This window comes from Anarrhichthys ocellatus, unplaced genomic scaffold (genome assembly GCF_004355925.1).
Source record: "Anarrhichthys ocellatus isolate YVR2014 unplaced genomic scaffold, GSC_Weel_1.0 scaffold12, whole genome shotgun sequence".
NCBI lineage: Eukaryota > Metazoa > Chordata > Actinopteri > Perciformes > Anarhichadidae > Anarrhichthys > Anarrhichthys ocellatus.
Genome location: NW_022280042.1, coordinates 6768199 through 6790073, shown reverse-complemented (window position 1 = coordinate 6790073; position 21875 = coordinate 6768199). Strand labels below are relative to the sequence as shown.

The following is a 21875-nucleotide window of genomic DNA, read 5'->3' as shown; positions in this document are numbered from 1 at the left end:
CTCAAGATAAGGCAAAGTGTTTGGATAAGTCTGCTCAGTCGACCAACTGCTCAGAAAGTGCTTACTTTTTCTTTCTCCATCAGTCAATCATTGCCGACATATTTAAAAATCAAAACAAACATTACACCTCAAGAGGATTCCATACACAAGGGCATTGTGGGTCACCAAATCAGGACATTTTGTGTCCAGACTTCTTCCTGTTTCCCCCCCCCGACTAGAAACATTCGGTACGTTATCGTTTAGTCAGAAAAGGAAACAGTTGTTTTCTCATGCAAGATGTTGAATTGAAGTTGGATTGATCAAACAGATTGACTGCAGGGTGCAGAAACCTCAAAACACCCTTTAAAGGGAATGAAAAACAGACCACATCTTTAAACAACATGAAAAGTGCAATCCTTAACTCTAGTGATACATACGCCTCCAATAACATGTCTCAGTGTGGAACCTATGAAGGTCCTTTGTCAGGGGAAGAGTTGTACTTATAGATGATTCAGTTCTTATATATATATATATAATCTCTGTAACATTGATGACTTTAAATCTATTTAAGTGTTACGGTCACAGCACTATACAGGCTGTTGATCTGCTAATGAAAATATTAGGTCATTGTCATAATCTCAGTGAAGAATAAGTATAAATGTTCATACCTTCTTTACAATCTACCTTGTGTACAGTGTTCTAGCAAAGAGAAACAAAAAGAAACAACTTAACGATGTCATTTACAAAAATACCCAACTTTAGTAATTGCAACATTTGTTTGCCACGGCAACAACTTAATATTGTTATGAAATACTATTATACTAGAGTGAAAAGTACATCTTTTTTTAAATTTTCTGCTCTTTTTTTTTGGTAAAATGTCATCTGTACAATAAACATTTTTTTTTTTCTCCCAACAACACAAGCAACTCTATAACTATGCTCATTACTGCAACACCGTGATCTCGTGAGAAGGCAAGAAAGACCCAGTAGCTTTCCATTGGTGGGTTGACTTTTAAACCCCGCCCCCTTTAGACGCACGCGCGACTTCTCATTCGTTAGACCTTGAAATGACCAAAGGTGCAGAACGCAGCACAGCTCAATAAATTACATTCATTTCAAAATAGTTAACAACATTGTTTTTGACTAAAAATTTGACCAAGAGCAACGTAGGATAAATTACGACAAAATAAAACTTTCACCACCTTCCACAAATATTACGTACGAACCAGAATGCGCGTGGAGACGAAGCCAGAACGTGAGACCAGAGCGAAGCGCTCCGGCTCCACGGTGTGATAGTGGATTGTTGATGTCAATCAAGCACCATGAAACTACATCAGGACGTTTGATAAAACGGGAAAATGAGATTTAGTCAAGTCGTGCGAGAGGGTTTGGTCTACAAACAATCGAATGATGGCCTTGACTGAAAGACGGATGATTGTTCCGGGTGGAGGTGGAGATGGTGGAGGGGTTCAAAAATACCTTGATAGTAGACACAACACAAACTTTAAATAACTTTGAATACATTTCTAGAACCATGAATATAAACTCTCAAAATAAGAGACACTTTTACATACATTACACAGTTTACAATACATTTTTTTTGTCTCACACATTCCTCATGTAAACTACTCAAACCGTGGTAAGAAACGATGGTACACCGTGAAAGTCACCAAACATTCTACAAAGCTATTTTTTGATTTGTCGGTTTCTTTAACTTCTTCGATAAAGTCACTTGTGATGTCGATGAACGGTCGCCGGGGTTTTTTTTTTTTTCCAGCGACGATTTACGGATAAATGTGATGTCTTTCCCCCGAAAAAAGAGTCCTTTCAACGCTCCTGACAGCCGGCGGCGTCGCGTCTGCGTCTCTTGGTGATGCGCTCTCGGATGAATGTGTCGTGGATGAGCTTTTTTTAGGCACTTCTACAGTTTTTTTTCTAAAATGGAACAGGATTATCGGTGATAGTAGGGTTGGACAGGACAAACCGACGGTCACAGATAGCCCTCCAGTCGAAGTGCAAGTCATCTTTTGCTTGACGAGCGTCGTCAAATGCACCGTTTTTTTTTGTCTGTTTTGTTTAGTCTTAGCACTTTAAGTCCCTCGCCCCCCCCCCCCCCCCCCCCCCTCCCAAATAATACCCCTCTCCAACCAGGCCTGGTGTTGTCATCACCTGCTCGACCTCGCTTCAAGTCCCAGTCTGCCGGCAGACCATCAGTCTCACACACACACGCACGAAAAGGGCTTGGTGCGTCTGGAACGAACCCCTCAAGCCCTTGGCACAATCCCTGCGCCTTTAGGCTTGTTTTTTGTTTTTTTTCTTCAGTAATGGCCACGACTGTCCTCCCCCAGTCCTGACTGCATGCAGAAATCCGTGCACAGTCTATCCCACCGCTCCCCCCTGAACAAGGAACTGAACCCGGCACCCAAACAAATAAACAGGGTGCGTCGTGAGCAGCTTACGCAATGGCAAATAAGAAAATGATCAGGGTGCTCTGCTTTCTGGCAGGTTGATTCCACCGACCTCTTCCGCTTTGGCAAGATGTTTCCGGAGATGAAAAGTTGGCAGGGGGAGGGAGAGGGGGGGTAAGTGTCATCATGGCATCTTAACAGCATCTGGGGCAGATGAGGGTCACTGAGGTTCCCCTCGCAGGGACAGTCACATTAAGAAAACATGAGCCTGTCTGCCCCAAGGACATTCAACTTGGTAGAGAGGAAAAGAAACAACAGTCTTGAGCGCTGGTGCGGTTGTGCACGGGTTTTCTGTGACTCTTCCTGTCATCCACGTTACGCACTATATGCCTCATATAGTGCAAATCAAGCGTCTCTTTTTGTTTGTTTCTAACCAAAGGGATGAACATTGTGCAGCGGTTTTCAGAATAAATATGAAAAGAGAAGGGGTCCACGGTACTTTGGGAGAACAGGTGTTAGAATGACCTCTATATGTGTCTGCTATGTATGTAGTACTATACATAAGAATAGTTTTGACTTTTTCGTGTTAATAGTTGTTTTTTCTAGCAATACATACAGTATATATCTTTTTTAATTTTCTTTTTTTAAATGTGTGTGTTACACCGGCACTGCAGTTCTTACGGTTAAATTGAAGTGTTACACTCTTAGCATGCAGGTTGCTGGACCTCTATGGGAGAGGTGAAGTAGTATTTACACTGGGGCTGTTTTGGGTTTCCTAGTGCAGCTTCGTGACACTCCACTCCCTTCCTGAAAATTACTTCAGGATGATCTGGAGGAGAGAGACAGAGAGAGAGAGAGAGAGAGAGAGAGAGAGACCAGGAGAAGGAGGGGAACAAAAGGAGAGACACATTTAGTGAACCTGTAGGAGAGAAACGCTGTTCATTATTATAATTAAGACGCATTTTATTGTGTTTGGTGTGATCTGGGTCAAACTCTATTTGCCTTTATTTCTGCCGCCTTAAGGCCTCACTGTGCTGAAAACAAAACGCATGTCGGATCATCTAACAACCTTTACGCCGACTAAATATGGAGCGTGGAGGCGTGAAAGTAGGCCGAATTTGAACGCCTCTTTGGGGCGTTTTTTCTGGTCCAGCTCAGTGGAGGAGTCGCGGTTTCCCGTTGATACGATTTCTCACTTCTATTTGTCTGGAGAAAGTAAACCCAGGAAGGAGATCTGCCGAATCAACAAGGCCACGTCTTTGTTTGTCCAGGAGGGTGTTGAACAGTTCTCTCTTAGTGGATCCAACAAACAGAGAGAGAGAGAGAGAGAGAGAGAGAGAGAGAGAGAGAGAAGAAGAGGGGGGATTGTCTGTGGCGGCGTGGTGCTTGTTGATGTACAATAGACAAAAGCCACTGGTCACATCGCACATCGCAGAAGGTCACCACAGGTGGAGAGCATGTGATGTGCTCGGGCTGCTCCACGGCGGCAAAATAGAAAAAGAAATACGACTGGGTGCCAGGTGGGCGGGATCGAGCACGTACAGGACGGCACACCCCACCCGTCTGGTGCCACCGGGGGGTAAAAACGAACACCGATGGGTCCTACTTTGCAGTAGCAGCGTGTTTCAGCCTGGCAGAGGATGAGAGTTGGATAGTTAAATAAGATCAAGTGTGCGTTACAGAATCACGGAGGGGGTTTGAACTACACATATTCATTTCAGATCGTTATTCTAATTGCATCGGATCGAAGTGACCTAGTGCGTTCACTTCAATAAATGTGATAAGAAATATGACACAGGGAGATGAGAGACTGAACCATGCTGAAGACCTGCTCAACGCAACAATCTCTAATTCTATTAATTACAACAAGTTATCTTCCCATCAGTTCAGCAGGCTGTAGCCCGTGAGGTGTGTGATGTAATGCCACGTTCAGGCAGTAGAGGGCGCTGCAAGTTCACGAGCCCAGCACTGTTGGTTAATACCAGCTGGAACATGGAATGACGTGATTGGTTCCCGCTTGTCATGTCACACTGACAGCTCAGACGCTGATGAGTTGACCAGACTCTGAACCTCTCAGCGTCTGCAACATCCTGCCCCTCCATGCATGTGTATTACTCACTATTTAGCATCAGCACACCTTCGTTTGGCAGCGGATACGACAGATGATTAATATCACCGCGGTCATTTTATTCTCCTCCTGCTGTCAGAATTGTCTTGAAGAAGCAACACAATTAAGAAGAGACGCTAAATGGGGGTTCCTGACCGGCTGGGTTTTGGCACTGAGAGGTTGTTTGTAACAGTGAGGTCAGAATCCTGGTGTTTATTCTGGAAAGAGATGACTGTAGTAAACGAGGCGTGTAGGGTATGTGTCCTAGCTGGAGGGATCTTTATGCAGGGCGGAGGGAGGGAGGGGTGGGGGTGGGGGGGGGGCTGACGGAGACAAGACAGCGGGGGGCTGACGTCATTGTTTCTTCGGCTCCTTGTCCCACATGCATCTTTAAAGAGCAGCTCTGCTTCCTGCTGCTACTGCTGCTGCATGCCAATTACAGGAAGAGACGGTGACTCGCAGGAAGTGCACACACTGGCGGCCTATGAGGGGCAATAAAGCACAATGTAATGGAGCCGGATCGCTGGTTGATGATCAAATGGGCATCTCGAAGAAATGATTAATGTTCTTTTTTTTTTGGTCCTGTGGTTTTTGATTCAGCTTCCGTTCCTATTTATAGTTTCATTCCAGATGGAACACAGGAAGCGTTTCTAAAGGTGTTCACTCTTGCTTCTTAAATATATTCTCTCGTACATTGATGCAGAGAGAAAATAAGACCGAGTAGTGAGAAGAAGTGGAAGAAGAAGAGAAGGTAAAATCAGGACACTGGTCGCTACAACTAGTCAGTAATAACGATAACAATGTGAACATGACGTGATTGTTTTCCTCTTACGTTACATTTCTACCTGTGGAACACGAGTCTGTTCATCTGCGTGTTACCAGCAAATGATTACCAGCTGCAAGAGGCCAGACTGCACGCATTGTGCTGAAATTTCCTAGGTTAGAAATGGGGCACACATGCGTCACTCTGGCATTCAAACCTGGCCCCGGCTTCCCTGGCTCCTGCTGACACGCGGCAACAGGAGAGCCTCCGATCAGGAGGCCATTTTTAGACGGCTTCTGCGGTCATTTTTCCCTGACAAGGGCCCGTAACTGTTTCCTCGCGTGATTTATCCTCCCTTTTGTCCCGCGACCAGGAAAAGTTAAAAAGGTGAAAGCGGGCTGGCCACAAACAGAGAAAAAATAAAATAAAAACAACATGGCAGCTGTAGGTGCTGCAGAAAGGGCCTGTGTGTGTTTGCTTGAATGTGGTGTGTGTGTGTGTGTTTGCATAGCACACAAGCGGTACGGATGACGCCCCCTATTGCGGATGGAGAGGCTTCTTTGACAACAACAAGAGAAGTGGAAAATAAAACTTAAAACAGAACATGCAAAAACAAAAACCAGGAAGTAAGTGCAACACAACACAACTACTACTTTGCAAATGTGGGAGCTCTGAAGAAGTGCCTGTTGGGAGCGCCTAAATGTGGCCGTGGCTCAGGTACCCCCTCCGCTTTAAATCGTGTGGAAAATACCCACTCGGGCTCTCGTGCCAGTGAGGCTGGATGGATGTGGAGGAGGGGCTGGGCTGGATGTGGGCTGAGGCTCAGCTGCAGGTCATTGCAGCTCCCTATTAGAAGGCAGTACTTATTCAGAGCTCCAGGGACTGATGAAAGAAAGCTTTAAAAGGAGCAAACCTGATTGGCTGGTGCTGTTGCTGCGTAGGGGACACTTGTGGCAGGAGCTGTTGCTGCAGAGACAGTAGCAGGCGTAGCACTGTACATCATTGGGACTTTGTTTTGAGGGTGGGGAGGTGAGAGGAGGAGGAGGAGGAGGAGGAGGAGGAGGAGGAATGGGGCAGAGGGGGAGGAAGTGGTAGCAATGGACACAGGTAGGTGGAGCGTTATGGTAACCGTGGCAACAGATGTGATGTGTGCGTGTCGACGGTATCGTTTGTTGTTGTTGTTGTTGTTGGGAGTTGTTGATGGCGAGGGACGTTAACAGAGAGCCAGCAAGCCATCGTTAGGGCAGATGGCATGCAACCATTCACGATGCAAAGCAAGTAGGACAGAAAGAAAGAAAGGAAGAAAGAAAAAGAGAGCGAGGGAGGAAAACAAAACAAAACAAAAAAAAAAAAAAACAAGAGGAGAGAAGCTGATTACAATCACAAGTAAGGAAATGTATACGGAAAATCAGCTTGCTGTTTTTCCCAGAGAAGTTGAACGGCACGAGACACCGATTACAAAGAATCAATGACGTTTCTTGGCAACGGGGGATGGGAATTCTGTTTTCCTTCATTTATTTGTATTCATGTGAGCTGACAAGAGGAGCAGCAGGAGGACGCCAAAAACCCATGCGGCAACTTCAGCGCTGATAGATCGCATTAATAATATGTTTAAAATCATTATTCCGAGTCACCATATTTCCATTTATTAATGTGGGACCGGCCGATTAGCCGACTGGGACTTTTTGTCATTCCCATCCCCTTTTAGCAGAGACAAAACGCTGCAGCGACGTGGCTGAAATAACTTCTCTGGGAAACTGATTTCAATTTCCTGATCAACACAGCACAGCAAACAGACAGTGGCTATCCTACAGCTTCAGAACAGATCAGTCTGATATTCTCATCATAACACAAACAGTCATTAGCGAGTAAGTCAGCAGGGAAACAAGGACTATTTCAGGTGATACAGAATGGACATAAAAAGGTGTTTCACATCATATCTCAGCAGGAAGAAGCTTGATTTCCTAGAGCGCGTTTAAAAATGTCATCACCGCCACAGGAGCTGATGCGGTGACCTTTTGTCTCACCTGCAAGGGCTGCAGATATTGGCCGCTCTTCCCACTCCAACCCCAACCTCCCTCTCTTATACATCAAACACTGTGTGCGTGTGCGTGTGTGTGTGTGTGTGTGTGTGTGTGTGTGTGAGAGCAAAGGGAAGGTCAGGACCTACCAAGACTGCTAGCGGGAGTCATGCACAAGACTGACCCTGTTGTGTCCATGCAGAGAAAGACAGAGAGAGGGGGGTGGGGGGAGGGGGGGGGCGGGGAGAGAGGAAGAAAATAAAAGGGTTAATTGAGAGGGAGGAGAAACAACAAGGTTAGACAAGACAAAAACAAAGAATAAAAGCTTGGAGACGTCACTCAGCTTCAGATGCTACTGCTACAGCCTGTTATAAATGCAGTTAACAGGAGCAAGCAGAGGAGTTCCCTGATCCAGTTGTGGCATTAGTGAGAAACGTACTGTCTGTATAAAGCAGCAGCTAAACATGGAGCAAATTTATATACTGGAGCTTATGAAATCCAAGTTTAACATGTTGCAAAGCTGGACCAATGAGATTATTATTACAGGAAACAGGGATTCGCCAACACGACTTTGACCCAGGGCTACTTCCCACACACAGATACAGAGGCAGGGAGGGAGGGATGAGGGGCTGTCGGGCATCTCACACCGGGGGGGAACCCAAAAACAGAGCAGGTAAAAAGAAGAGTGAGGGATGGGAGGCTCATCCTCATGACTCAGCGTGGCTACAGGCTGCCGCATTAGCTGCAGCTAACTCGTTTAGCGCGCGACCCCGAGGGGGGGGCTTAAGCTACTGTTGGCTTCTGTGAGACGAGTTGACGGAGAGTGCTTTTTGTTTGAGGGCGAAAGAACTGAAGAGGAATAAGGGCGCAGACTTGAATTGATTTGGGAAAATTGGAACAGAATGGCTTTTGTTTTTCGACATCGATGTTACACTGAAAAGGTTTGCGTTTGCACAAAATTCCAAGTCATTCCCTTTAAAAGGCTTATTATTTAACACAGATACGGAGCCTTTGTGTTGCAAACAACCAGGCCTGTTGAGCTCTTTTCTATGCTTGGCTGTTACAGTTGAGAGAGGTGTGCTAATACGTCACATCTTGTGTTGCTCTGAACAAAGCTTGGGGGGCCTCTTACCTGTGGGAAAGAAAGTGGGCTGCTGCAGCTGTGCGTTGGCCAGCGCCTGCTGGTAGTGCAAAACACTGTGGTTGAACAGGGAGCCGTTGCTCTTCTCAAGTGCTTGTCTCTTTGGTAGGGGCTGGTGGAGGACGCCGTGTGGGAACGCCTGTCCACCGAACACACACACACACACACACACACACACACACACACACACACACACAACAGAAGCACAGTAGATTTGATCCGTGCGCTCTCACAAGTCAACACTGATATTTGTGAATCTGTTACTTCTCTATGCACAGCACAACAAGGCAACAATGGAAACTTACTGTAACTATCACAAGGACAATGAGAAACTACACGGCAATCAACAACACATTAAAGAAAAAAGGAATTCTTTTTAACATTACGTTGTAGTTTGATAAATGTACAGTACAATCTAGAAGTGTCTTACAGGGTTTCACAAAAACAAAAGAGCCAACTTAAATGTTGTGAGTGGCTACAGTACAATTAAAGAAGCTACATGCAAAGCAAAAGGTGAAAGGTCAAAGTACCAGGTCTACAGTTGCCTCGAGGGGTCGCTTCATTGCTTTGGCAGTCGACTGAGTCTTTAATTAGCAGGCAGCGAGCACATGATGGCAGTGGGCCAATGGGATTCAAGCGTATTAACATACAGGTAACAGCAAGCAGAGGTGCGTCATGGGGGACAGCATTGCATTGTGGATAGGTGAGAAGGAAAAAAACAAAAATAATCTGAATGCAAGTATACCACATACAAAACAATAGGCATGCACATAAACAAAAAACTGTTTTGTTTACTTTAAAGAAACATTGCTACTTTTTTTGAATTAGTACAAAAGCAAAAGAGCATCTACATTAACCTTTGGTTAAAAAAGCAAGATTCTAAGATTTCAAAACTACTGGGAAAGCATTTAGTAGTAAAGTAAATCAACTTGTTTTTTTAAATATATAAATATATATATCTACGCAGGAAGACAATGCAGGAAACACACTTTATGTGAGATCTGAACACAGGTTCTCTACACTCCTACACACCCCGTCATTACAGTGCTCCTGGAGGTGGTTTTGGGCCTGACAATTGTATAGAACACCCACAACAGATTGGGATGTGAGCCCCTCAAATTACTGAACCCTGCCCCTCACAACGGTCACATCGGTGTGGGATTACAGAGAAACACTGTTGCTAGCGGGAGGCTGCTGAGAAGCTGTCAGCCGTGTGGCAGCTACAATAAGTACTCTAACAATCACATCCTTTCCTGTGGTGGCGTTCACATCTAGTAGCTTGAAATAAGTGACAAATCCTCAGACTACAATCCGCATCGGGAGCGCACGTGGCTTTGTTAGTGTGACCAATGAGCCGATCGATCAGTCACAGAATGTGGAGCTCTGTTTATTCTGACATTCCTCCGAAAAACAAATCAAAAAAACTAGAAGTCGACTTATTGCTTTTGAGAGGGGGGGGAGAAAAAGAAAAAGATGACATGGATGTGATGAGCACAGCAGTTTCAGGGGTCCATGCACAAGCCTCTTGCTTCATGTATGTTGGATTTTCTAATAGTATATGACGATATATATATATATATCGACAAGGCATTGCTGAGGCGCTGTAGTCTCAATCCCTGTGGTTAGGTCAGGTGGGAGATGGTCTGTCGAAATGACGTGGAAAGCAGAGATGACTGCATTCGACAGCGTGGCAAGCAGCACATCATGTGGCACAGTAGAACGGCATGATCTCAATAATAGGATCTTCTTACTCTAACTGTATCAGTTAATGTGTAACCTTATCTACAATACACTGAAGCTTATTCGCTTTAGATATAAAAATTAAAAAAGTGAATTATGGATAATGATATTACTTGTTTGCAGCAGTGCAGCAATACAGGTTTTATGGGTCTCTGCTTCAATAAAGGCGCTTCAGCTTAGGCTAAGGGCTAAAAGAAAATTGGATGAAAGGTGCTGACTAAACAAGTCATTGTCCTAAGGTTAACCCTGCCCTCCTCTTACACAGCTTGTAACTGCTGATGGCAAATTGGGTCATAAAATTGATAAACTGGGGCATATGAGGGAGACAGGAGGAGTATGAAGCATTGATTGTAAGGAGAATGCACAGGGCAGACAAACTAAATCTTCCTGTTTGAGAAGCATTGTGTACCTGACTGGTTGTTGAGCTAAGGTGCTCAGTGTGCCTTTAAGAAAACGCCGGGTCATCGTCAGGTTATAGTGCCGTGGGCTCTCTCATATTTATGCATGTTTCAATTCCTGCTGGTTGTTCCTGCTCCCGTGCAGCTGCCGCAAAAAAAAAAAAAAATGCACAAACGAAACTGACCTGGGCTCACGGTCGACGGCTCGACGTCCACACCGTGGACTTATGGAGAGGAAGGGCAAAGAGAGCAAGCAGCGATGGAGCCAGCCAATGAGAGAGGTATGTGCAACGCGTATTAAAAAAAAAAAGAAGAAAAAAAAAAGCATGCCCATGTCATGGAGGGGGTGAAAGTCAGTCAGCAGCACACTGGCGCAGTACAAGGTGTGCGAGTGCAGCAGCCAAAGGACCATTGAAAAGAAGCCACTCAGAGCCAGGGGGGGGGGGGCACATACAAGACACACTGACAAACCCATCCCGCTGTCTGTCTGCTTGCCTGCATCTCCATCCGTCCGTCTGTCTCATCCAACTAAAGGCGCCCCCCCCCCCCACCCCTACCCGTGAGGCTACATCCTCATCCATCCCCGATTCAATTTACACTGATCTGTAGAGAGCCGCACTTATCATTGAGAGCAGGGTGGGGGTGAGCCAGCACATTGTCTCTGTATGAACCAAGGGCATTGGAAAATAAAAGCGGACTGCGGTGAGATAATAACAGATACTGATGCATTTAGGTCTCACTAAACCCTGTTTATTGTATACAACGGCCTCACTTTTGGGACGACTATTGTTGGTGAATTGTGCGCTGGAGTCCACTAGAATAAGCCAGCGGAAGTGGGTGTGTTTTTTTTTTTTTCGTACAGTAATAAAGCAGCGCTCCACATTTTATGTCGCATGCGTTTACATGCGTGCCAGGATGATTTGTAGTAATGTCGCGTGTGTTTAGCGAGCTTTCATGTGGTTACGTGTGTTGTAGTTGGTACAGAGTTGATCGACTGAGATCAGCAAAAACCAACACAGCAGCAGCGCGTCGTGTCGGGCTGTGTTCGATCGGCTAACAGCTACAGTACAGCAATCTGTGCTTAGGCCCAGAACCCCTGGGCTAATATAAATGTTATTAGTACTGTATATATTCTGTTTTCTTCCTCTTCCACAACCATAAAACCTCCAATAATAACTTGTTTATTTGGTGCCTCCATGGGTATCACAATGAAAGGCTAAGCTCTTGTCAGAAGGTTCAAGGTAAACTGTATATAGGCGCTATAAAATAGCATTATTGTCCCATCCAGACCTTATAAGTTCCTGCTCTGTAAGTACTCAAAGCAATCAGGAACCTTGGGGGCTTTGTTCGGTTACTATAAGGACATGTGTGTGTGTGTTTTCCTGCTCTACCACTGTGTAGGGTACAGTAGGGTGAGCTGTAGTGCTGTGCTCTCACCATGGCTGCAGCCGTGGCGGCGGCTTGCGCCGCCACGGCTGTCTGGTTGGCCTGGTGTTGGGCGGCCTTAATCTTGGCCTGCAGGTGGGCCGGCGGGTGGAAGTACTTGCACTTCTCGCGGGAGCAGCGGCTCTTGATGTAGTCCATGCAGACGGTGACGGTGTTGTCGCTGGTGTCGATCATGGGGCTGTCGCTCGGGTGGGCGAAGCGGCAGTCGGTCTCCCCGCGAGCGCAGTTGCCCCGCTGGAACTCACGGCAAACCTGAGAGCCGCACACACACACACACACACACACACACACACACACACACACACACACGCACACGGACAGATACACAGATGTGGACGGGCACACACACACACACAGATGTGGGCATGCAAAAGGAGAAAACAGAGACACGCAAACCGTGAGCCTTCAGAACAAGAAAGAATATTCAACAGCGTAATACAATGCATCCAATTCAATTTATTCCCTGTCATCCTCTTACTGTAGCGCACGATCAACCAACTAACACAGTCACTCAGGCAGCCATCAAAATCTGGACGACGGCATTTGATTTGTTCTCATCCCTTCTTGTTCTCTCGCGCACGGAATCTTAAAGTTTTACTTTATTCTGCTGCACCAGAATTAAAAGTCGCGGCAATCTGGGATCTGCTTACAACTTGCACTCTGGGACCCGGGACACATCGTCACATGCTACAGCAAAGCACACACATTATGCAAACACACACGCACACACACATGCTAGGCTCGTGTGGGCGTGTATATGTGTCTCACAGGGATACTGTTTCATTAGAGCCAACTTCATTCAGTTGCTAAGTGATAGCACTCCGGGAGAAAAACACATACAGGCACACGCCTACGCATCACCTCCGGGTCTGAGGGAGATGATTGTTTATCTTTAAAAATGTAGTGAAAAAAAAAAAAAAACAACGCTCCTCGATCACCGAGCTATTCTCACTCAGTGTTGTTTGCCAGGGGGCAGATGGAGGTTGCTGAAGTTGTGGTAATTGTACCGGTCTAACTGTGGCTGTCTAGCAAGTACTAGTTAGTGTTGAGCGATTTCCAATTTAAGTTACTATAATCTCCCTTTTCTCTGTGTTATGTTTCTGAATTATTTCTGCGAGGGATAACACAATCAGATGCTCTTGCGGAGGTGAAGAACTATCGAGTGAGGAGGCTGATCGTGGCTCGATATGTATGTATGTAGTGAGCCTTTTCATTGCATCTCTTTCACACCCATAATCCCAGTAGGGCGGGACCATAAACACACTTTGCGACCTCAGAGACAACATTCGGTATGATTGGCTGTCGTGCTCGACCGTGATTGGGTGGGTCACCTCCAGCTTGTCGGTGCGCAGCAGTTTCTGGTTGGAGGAGGAGCCGCCGGTCACGGAGATGGGCGGGCTGCCGGGGACGATGCAGGGGGCGTTGGACATGATGTCGGCGGGCACCAGGCCCATGCTGTGGGACATGGGAGTCAGGTACGACGTGTAGCTCAAACCGCCGCCGGAGCCAAGGGCCTGGCTGACTGGAAACGTCTGCTGTGCACACAGAGAAAGGCAGTTTAGCGACACTTAAGATATACTTCTCTAAAGCAGGGAGTGGAGGGTGAAAGGCAGAAAGAGGAAGTTAGAGGAAAGAGGCGCGAGAGACAAATGAACGGAGGGCGCAGCGGTGCAGAGTGCTGGGTGAGGGAGATGACAGAGGGTGTGACAGGTAGAGAGGGGGATAGGCTTCAGAGGAAAAAAAAAGATGGAAGGGAGAGGGAAGCCACGGTAGAAACAAGAGGAGGCTTGTTGTTTTTTTAACCTCTATGTATTCTGGGAAGATTTTGCTGAGCAAGCGTGTTCTTTTTCAGCTGCACCCAGCGTTGCATTGATGCAGTTAAACACGTTCACACCTGGCAGCTGCCCAGCCACAGTCTACCGCTGACTGCAGAGCAACTCCCAGAGAGGAGCTGAGCCGTGTGCTCCGCTCAAGGCCATTCTCAATAACTATTGTGAGAACAGAAATCATTGTCTTTGTAGCCTTAGATGTCATCTGAAAACAGGGTAATGTGAGAGTAAATATAACAGGAAAGTTATAGAAAGTAAGAGATTTTTACTGATGCACTGACCACGGGTTGCATGGTGGTGCCGGGGATCATGAACTGCATCTGCTGAGCCAACATGGCGGCCGCTGTCTTCTGCTGGATCAGGTTGTTTCGCCCGTTGATCTCCAGCTGGGTCTTCAGGTGAGCGGGCGGGTGGAGGTATTTGCAGTTCTCTCGCGTGCAACGGCCCTGAGCGGGACGACAAAGTGGATGGGAGGGAGACGGGGAGGGAGAGAGGGGGAGACAAACAAGGTCATTAGCGGTTTCCCGGAAAAACTTCCAAGTCTCTGATCAACGGAACGAGCTGGAAAGCTGCGTTTTGATAGTAAAACAGTTTGTGCGTCCGCCCCAGGACGTGGCTTTTGTGGGCAGTGATTTGGACACACACTCCAAAACACCGGGCGCTTGAAGGCAGCATGCATATTTATACTCGGAGAGCGTGAAACGCACAACATGTTTGTGCTCATCCAGTGGGTGCAGCAGGTAGCTCTCGGCTCAGGAGTAGAAATATTGTTATGACGGGCGATAAGCAGTTTCTGAATCGCTAGCTTGTTAATTCTGGCAGGTCTTGGTCCTGCACCTCGGACACACTAGCCAACATCCAGTGCACACAAATGAAGGAAGGTGCACAACGGCCAGTTCTGACTCTACCTAACTCGCCGTCACGACCAAATCTCTGCGGCTTTTTCATGCACAGGTCAATCCGGTATTCTCTGCGGAAATGCAAATGCAGGGTTGGCAGGGTCAGGCTTACGGATACCCTGGTGGATGAAGGCAATTAAACTGTCAGCCCAGAGGCAAACACAATAATCCAATATGGATCGTCACTGCGGTGCTTATTGCGAAGGCGAGTGGGTGGACGAGAGCAGCGAGAGTCAGCAGGGAGCGACAAAGTGAAGGTTAGAACGCAGTGGTGGGAAAAGAGACTGTTGGGAAGACGGAAAGTAAAGGTGAGGTAGAGGAGCGGTGGAAAGGATGTGGGCCCGAGTGGAGTGATAAGAATTAGCCCAGAGGAGAGAGGGGGGGGGGGGGGGAGAGGACAGCGATAAAGGCCAAGAAGACAAAAGGGGAGGACACGACACGGCCGGCGTGACATGGCATGTCTCCGTGAAAGTGAAGGAGAGCAGAGAGACACGACACGGTGGTGCGATTAGCGACGCCGCGCAATCATCCCTCTCCTCTCCTCTCGTTAGATCAACGTGACGGCGGCGAGCTGCAGGTAATCGCTCCAGTGCTGCACTCAAAAAACGCCATTTCAGTCCTGGATCAAACATAGAAAAGGACAACAAGTCACCAGACACCAGAACTAAACTTGTTATTTCATAAAAAGCGTTCAGCTAGTAGTACATCCAAAGACGAGGAAGCTGCGTTCAGCTAACGTGATGCCTCTGATGGTCTCACAGGACTATTGTTGTTTTCTGGACTGAATGACATGAGTAAAGACTGCATTACGTCCAGATGTGGCAGCTCCAGGCTCTCTCCATCGTTACTGCTACTGATTGCACCTGTGCTTCTTTTTTAAATTTATTTGCCAAAGAAAATTAATATATCTGCTGTGAAAATGCTTTTCATTAAATCCCTGTAACTTTATTTTCGGTGTCGTCTATTTATATTTTATTTGCTCACATTTCATTTATTTGAATAGATTTCAGTTTCCTTTTAACTCTGCTTCTAGACGTGGTTTAATGCACGACTTTGTCTTATGTAAAGCACAGTGAATTGCTTGTTTGACAGGTGCTTTACGATTAATGTTGACTTGCTTTGGCTGTATTAGTTAATTTTAAGGAGCCTGGTCTTCGTCACCACATCAATGTCACGGTTCATCCTGAGTAATATTTTTATACTATTCTAAGTCAAGCACATATCTGGAACACATCCCTAGGGTTGAGATGCAAATGCATAAAAGCATGATATGGATTCTTTCTGTTACCTCAAAGGCTTGAGAGAGAGAGAGTGGCGCTCGCTGTGCTGCGGCATTTGAAGTAGCACCCTGTGCAAGTCTGTGTAGCAACACGGAGCGCGCTGTGTTTCTACGTCAGGTGGGCAGGCAGAGAAGAACTTTTAATCAAGCCTGTGCTCCCGGTGTAAATAGCAAATAATCTTCACGTCTCATCAAAGGAAGAGAAATATTAAACCTGGCTCTCCTGTTCTTCCTCACAGATATTAAAGACACCTCACGGAGTATCGAACGCACTTCAGCTGATCTGAAGCTACCACAAAGGACATAAAGGAGGTCTGCAGGCGTCTTTCTAATTATTGTTTTCGCAGTAATAAACACACAGAGATATGAACTACGGTCTTTTGCTTGGGATACGCTGTGTGTGTGTGTGTGTGTGTGTGTGTGTGTAACAGATAACAGGTTTGACATTCACAGAGACGCCCTGCTGCAGCTCTGTAATGACGAGAGTCACGTGTGAGACGGGACCGGCCTCCACTGATGCCCTCCCATCGGTTCACGCGCACAGAATCACACCTGCCCACACATATGCATACCAACTCGCACGATCACGACAAGCGGCGCCCACACACACACACACACACACACACACACACACACACACACACACACACACACACACAGTTCTAAGCCCTGTCCAGACCAGAGGAACAGCGTTAGCACTGATCCCAGCAACCAAAAAAACCTTTCTGCATCCACAAGAGGGAGAGAATGCGTAGGCAGGTGTAACAGTGTGTGTGTGTGTGTGCAGGGGAAACTGTGTGGGCGGGTGTGTGACTGTGTGACTGTGTGTGTGTGTGTGTGAGAGAGGAGCTGGTGCTGAAGCTGAGCTCTGGACAGCATCCCAAACCGAGTCTGCAGGGAAGCACAGCGTCGCCCAGCAGAGACCACAGACACGTGTGGACACGGAATAAATTCGCTCCGCACACGCCGCCGCACCGCTCACTTTGTCATTCATTGTGGACTCAGAGTGAAGCCATTACTTCCCCCTATATGCTCCACGTTCAGTTCATCCGTAACCTGTGAGTGACAGATGCTGTTCGCAATTGCTCCTCATTATTCCCCGTTTGGAGCGATGAGGTGAATGGCGGCGGAGCTACTCGGGAGAGTGTTTGGCCTTGGACTCGTAACGAACCTTCTGCTTTCATTCCGTCAAACTTTAGTTTGAAAGCTAATTTTTTCCCCTTCACTGATGTATTCATGAGCATTGTGCCAGGTCTTTGCATAAATTAGGTTCGGTCCTTCTTCGCTTTTTTTTTTAATCTAGTTTGGAGGCGGAAGAAGCAAATAAATGAAGCACCTTCGCCGGGGCTGTCGTGGTAATGGCATTTCCGACACTATTTAAAAAATAAATTTAAAAAACGTTGAGAGAATTCAGTGCAGAGTTCAATCATTCCTACATTCATTATTTTCAGTTAATTGAAATACCTCTAAAGTCCATATACAGTAAGTGCGGACTGATGAAGAACAACTATATATGCATCTCTTCCATATCTGTAATGCTGCTGGAGGCAGGAATATTGACACGTGCACATTAAAAGGTGAAATATGATGCCGGAAGTCTGGTTCTAATGCTCTGAAATAAGATTTTACAGCATTTTATCTCCAGTGTGATCATTGCGAGGTTAAGAGTAGTATGCCCTTCACGGTACTACCTGTGTGAACCTGACGTGTAGCATGTAAAAGTGTCACATTCTGTCTTTTACTAGCCTTGGCTCCTGGAAGTCTCCGGGCCTCTTAATGAAAAGGATATGGATTTGCTATAAATACGGTTAAAGGACATCAAAAATGGCTGATACCCTTTGGGGGAAATGTTAGAACATTTGGTTTGAGGCGTTGTGACTGGAGATATGAGGTCAGGTAGTCCGAGGCTATATATTCGGGGGGGGGGCTAACCCACTCCCGGAGAAGACAACCTGGCATTCGCTGCTGTCATCGAGGACCAATGCTGATAAAAAAAAACGCACGCCTCCGCGCACGTATCACGGCGCATTCATTAAACCCAGGGAGGTGTTAATTTATTGGTACTGTGCACAGCAGTTAAAAAGCTCTCACCCACGTCACGTCTCTCTGATTAGCTCCGAGTAAGGGTGGGAATCTTAACATCTGCTTCATGGCAAAAGTGATTCTGGCTTTAATAAAACACGGGGAATGGCCAATTTTCAAGAACTGCACATCAGAGAAGGGTCCGGGCTTGGAGTTCGAGAGGACGCCTCCCTGCCACGCTTGGGGATTCAAAGCACATAAGATGAGGTAAGCTTCGTCTGAAGGCAGCGCTGCATCACATATAAAAAGAATGACGATGACGGTGCTGAAACAGCGGCGTGCGCGGCTGACGACAACGCTGTGGCGTCATCTGGTTTTTAGACCTTTATCTCTTTGAGAGGGTGGTAGACACACACACACACACACACACACACACACACACACACACACACACACACACACTGTGCCTTCTGTCTAAGCCACCCACTCGGAGCCGAGCAGAAATCCATTCATCACGGGCATTGCCTCCGAGCAGCCGTCTATGAAAAGGATCTTTGAAAAGCACCAAGGCACCTCTGTGATGCACGCACCCGGTGCCGAGTCGCAGCTACACGGTGAAATGACACCTCTCAGCGGAGGGGGCGGGTCTGTCACATGGCGGGCTGCACCCCGCTGCCCCCGTGCGTATAGAAACGCGGTGAGCTTTTTGGGGTACACTAAAAGCCACTTTGATTCGGATTGGGTCATTATCTCCTTGCGTCGCAGTGAAAAGGCGACCGAACAATGAGGGAGAGATCAAAGATAAATGACTTTCACTTGAAATAGATCCTCTGTCCATGAGACATCTAATCCCCACAGTCATCGCCAACAAGGTAGCGCTTATTGTCCATACAGTGGTGATGTGAATTAAAACGTGCTCCATTTTATTGGGGTTCCAGGGGGGAAAGGGGGATGAAGGCAGCTCATTTTATAAACAGATTAGGATTACGCTCACTTCACCCATTGAGGCTCTTTCAATTGTTTTTAGGTCCTGTAATTAGGGCACATTAATTACTTCTGGAAATTCAATTGGCAGAAAACACTACAATGGTGTAAAACCTTTTTTTCCAGCAATGTATTAAGTAAAAATGACATTCCTGAGCTGTTTATCCTTGTTGTCATGAAGTTCCTTCAGTATTCCACTGATCCACCAAATCAGACAAGGGCACACAATGTTCAGTTGACAAACCTTTAGCAGAGGGAGAGAGAAAAACAAGGCTAACTTTCACCACAGTAAACACACTGGCATGAGAACACAACACCCCCCCACAATCCATCCAAACCCAGTGACAGAGCGCTGAGGAGGGCTCAACGTCTCTCCTGCCCAAACACAACATAGCTGTCGCGCTGCAATGCTCCGGCTATGGCAACGAAGCAGACAGAAAAACACGTCTTGCGACATTCACCCTCTGACCGCGCACATTCTGAACCGCCCGTGACCCACTTCTTTGTACTTTTTACCCGGCCCATGTCTGGATGGAGCAGATGACATCGCCAGAATGAATATGTGCACAGTGTAAACCAGACCAGAGTATCTTTGGTACCCTGTGAGGGCCTAATGAAGGGCTGATGCAGCTGTGATAATCCCCTTAAAGGAAGACAAATCTGACAGAACGTTAATTCAAATTCATTTTTACCACAATTTTACCACAATTAGCGCCCCATAATATAACACATTTAAAGGGACCACCGGCCTGAATGACTGGGCTTCACGCTGCCATCTTCGTTGCCCCCCCCCCCTCTCCTTCTTCAGCCTGGCTGAATGGCTGGAGTGATGACTGTTGTGTGTCTGTGGGTGGCACAGACACAGAGGGCCAGTCTTCCACCCCCTCTGCAGAATAGCGCTTCAGCTGTGGGGCCCCCCTCCGTTCACCACTGTACCATTTGCATTTTTGCCCTCAATGGGCGCTCTATCCTCGCGGCCCGCTGGAGACAGAGAGCGGCTGCCTATAGGCCGACGGAGGGGCCGTAAACGTCCTCGTAAAGGCGACGTTAGATCACATCCCTGTGGCTCCTGACGGCCCTTAACAGAGGAAGCTAGCGCTCCTGTCCTGGTACCTCGCCAACATGAGCCGTCGCTTTTCTTTCCCTCATCGACGCTCAAAACCCGAGAAACAATATCGATGAATTACGCGGTGCCGGATCTTGGGAATTGTTTCTCCATTAAGCCCCCCTCCCTTTTTTTCCTTCCCAGAGAAGCCGTGCTGGCTTTACATCTCCCAGTCCTGGTGATGTGACGGGATCAATGGCGGTGCGACTGGCAGTATTGGCAGACTGCAGTCCAGAAAGACCAATCGGGGGTGAGGATATTGGGGAAAACAGCTAAAAAGAGTTGCAGGGTCAGCAGTGGCTGTGTGGAGGCAGTGGCCCACCAGAGGTATACTGCACAGAGACTTACAGAAAGTGACCCACATAATAGGCAGCAGGTAAGGTCCCGTGCTGAATATCCGACAGAGAAACTGCAGCAAAGTCTTCCTCCTCCCGTTGATCCGATTGTCCTTCTCAGCGCGAGAGGAGGCCCGCTTTGACAAACTGACACTAATTTGTCTGACATGAGGCCTGTGATATGTGTAATCCCCTTAGAGCACAGTCGAAGAACCTGTTGTATCTCCACTGACCAGTGGAGGTGGGGGGGGGGGGGGCATTGTCTCTCTCCTCGTATCGCTTTCTTTTCTCTCTCCCTTAATGCCTCGTCCTCGCAGCGCCGCGTTTACACCCCGCCTTTGACGCTATGTCATTTGCATTGTCGATAAATACGCGTGGCTCGTGCTCATCCTTTGGCTGCCCGTTCTGTTGACAGATATTCATATTCGTGGCTATAAATACCCCGAATAAGAGCATTTCTTGGCTCGCGGACGACTTCCTGGAACCGATCCTGGAATGATCGGTTCCAGGAAGTTATGCCTCGCCACCACATTTAGAAGAAGAAACTGGCTTGTCTAAGCCCCCCCCCTCTTTGCTTTCTCACAGTCGGCCTTCTTCTAGTGCATCAATGAAAACAACAGTTGTTCCTTTCGGTCATAATGTCTTTCTTTCTCTCCTTTGCTCCGTAAGAGTTTTGTTTTCCAGGGGCACTAACCGCTGATTATGGGTCAGCCTATAACAGTTCACAAGGAGACCACTCTTGTGAAAGCCCCCCAGCTATAAGACACCAACAGGATAGAAGCACAAGAAGCAGACCCAGTGATCCTAGCGCCCCGGTAAAGCAGCGAGCCTCTGGATGCACATGGACAGGGCTTCCCTTCATCCTCAAACACAGAGAACGCTCCCTCTTAAGGATCCTGTTTTGTTTTTTGGGGGGCTCTAATGGATCCGTTTGGACTAATGGACCCATTTGAAGCGGCGAGGCTCCAGGACACCGGGAACCACTGAGGATCCATTATGAAATGATAGCCAAAAGGCTTTCTGCTTACATTTGGGCTGGTAATGGAGAACGTGATTCGATTGGCGAACGGTGGCTAAGAACGAGTCATTTAAATGGAAAACTGTAGAGGAGACCCAGCTGATTATATATATCCTGATCAGGTGTTTTTGGCCTGGCTTGCAGACTACAGAACAATTAGTGATAATGTGAGTGAATGCAAACAAGAAAACACCCTCAGCGCAAAGGGCAGAGGCCGGGGCGATTTAGAAACAATAGCCACACACATACACGTGTAAGACTGTGTTGCATCAGCAGTAATTAAGTGCCTTTGTTTCACCAGCGTGTAATCCCACAGATGGAGGAGTAGTGCTGCTGCTGCTGAGATTACCCAAGGAGAGAGAGAGAGAGAGAGAGAGAGAGAGAGAGAGAGAGAGAGAGAG

The 21875-nt window shown here is 47.1% G+C and overlaps 1 protein-coding gene across 11 annotated transcripts in view; it reads right to left on the bottom strand.

The window, feature by feature from the left end:
• Positions 1 to 1457: 1457 nt before the first annotated feature.
• Positions 1458 to 21875, bottom strand: part of LOC116385940 (muscleblind-like protein 2a) — a 39578-nt gene continuing 19160 nt past the window's right edge. For 3 of the 11 annotated variants that reach the window (XM_031851738.1, XM_031851737.1, XM_031851740.1), the window contains exons 3-9: positions 14114 to 14278; positions 13335 to 13538; positions 11995 to 12255; positions 8950 to 9003; positions 8411 to 8558; positions 7428 to 7463; positions 1458 to 3216 (exon numbers count right to left, since the gene is read on the bottom strand). In XM_031851738.1, the coding sequence (XP_031707598.1) occupies positions 3092 to 3216; positions 7428 to 7463; positions 8411 to 8558; positions 8950 to 9003; positions 11995 to 12255; positions 13335 to 13538; positions 14114 to 14278 (993 nt within the window). In that variant the 3' untranslated portion in view covers positions 1458 to 3091. Of the gene's footprint in view, positions 3217 to 6170; positions 6266 to 7427; positions 7464 to 8410; positions 8559 to 8949; positions 9004 to 11994; positions 12256 to 13334; positions 13539 to 14113; positions 14279 to 21875 lie in introns of all 11 variants that reach the window. The other 8 variants (XM_031851745.1, XM_031851742.1, XM_031851741.1 and 5 more) reach the window with 8 other exon arrangements.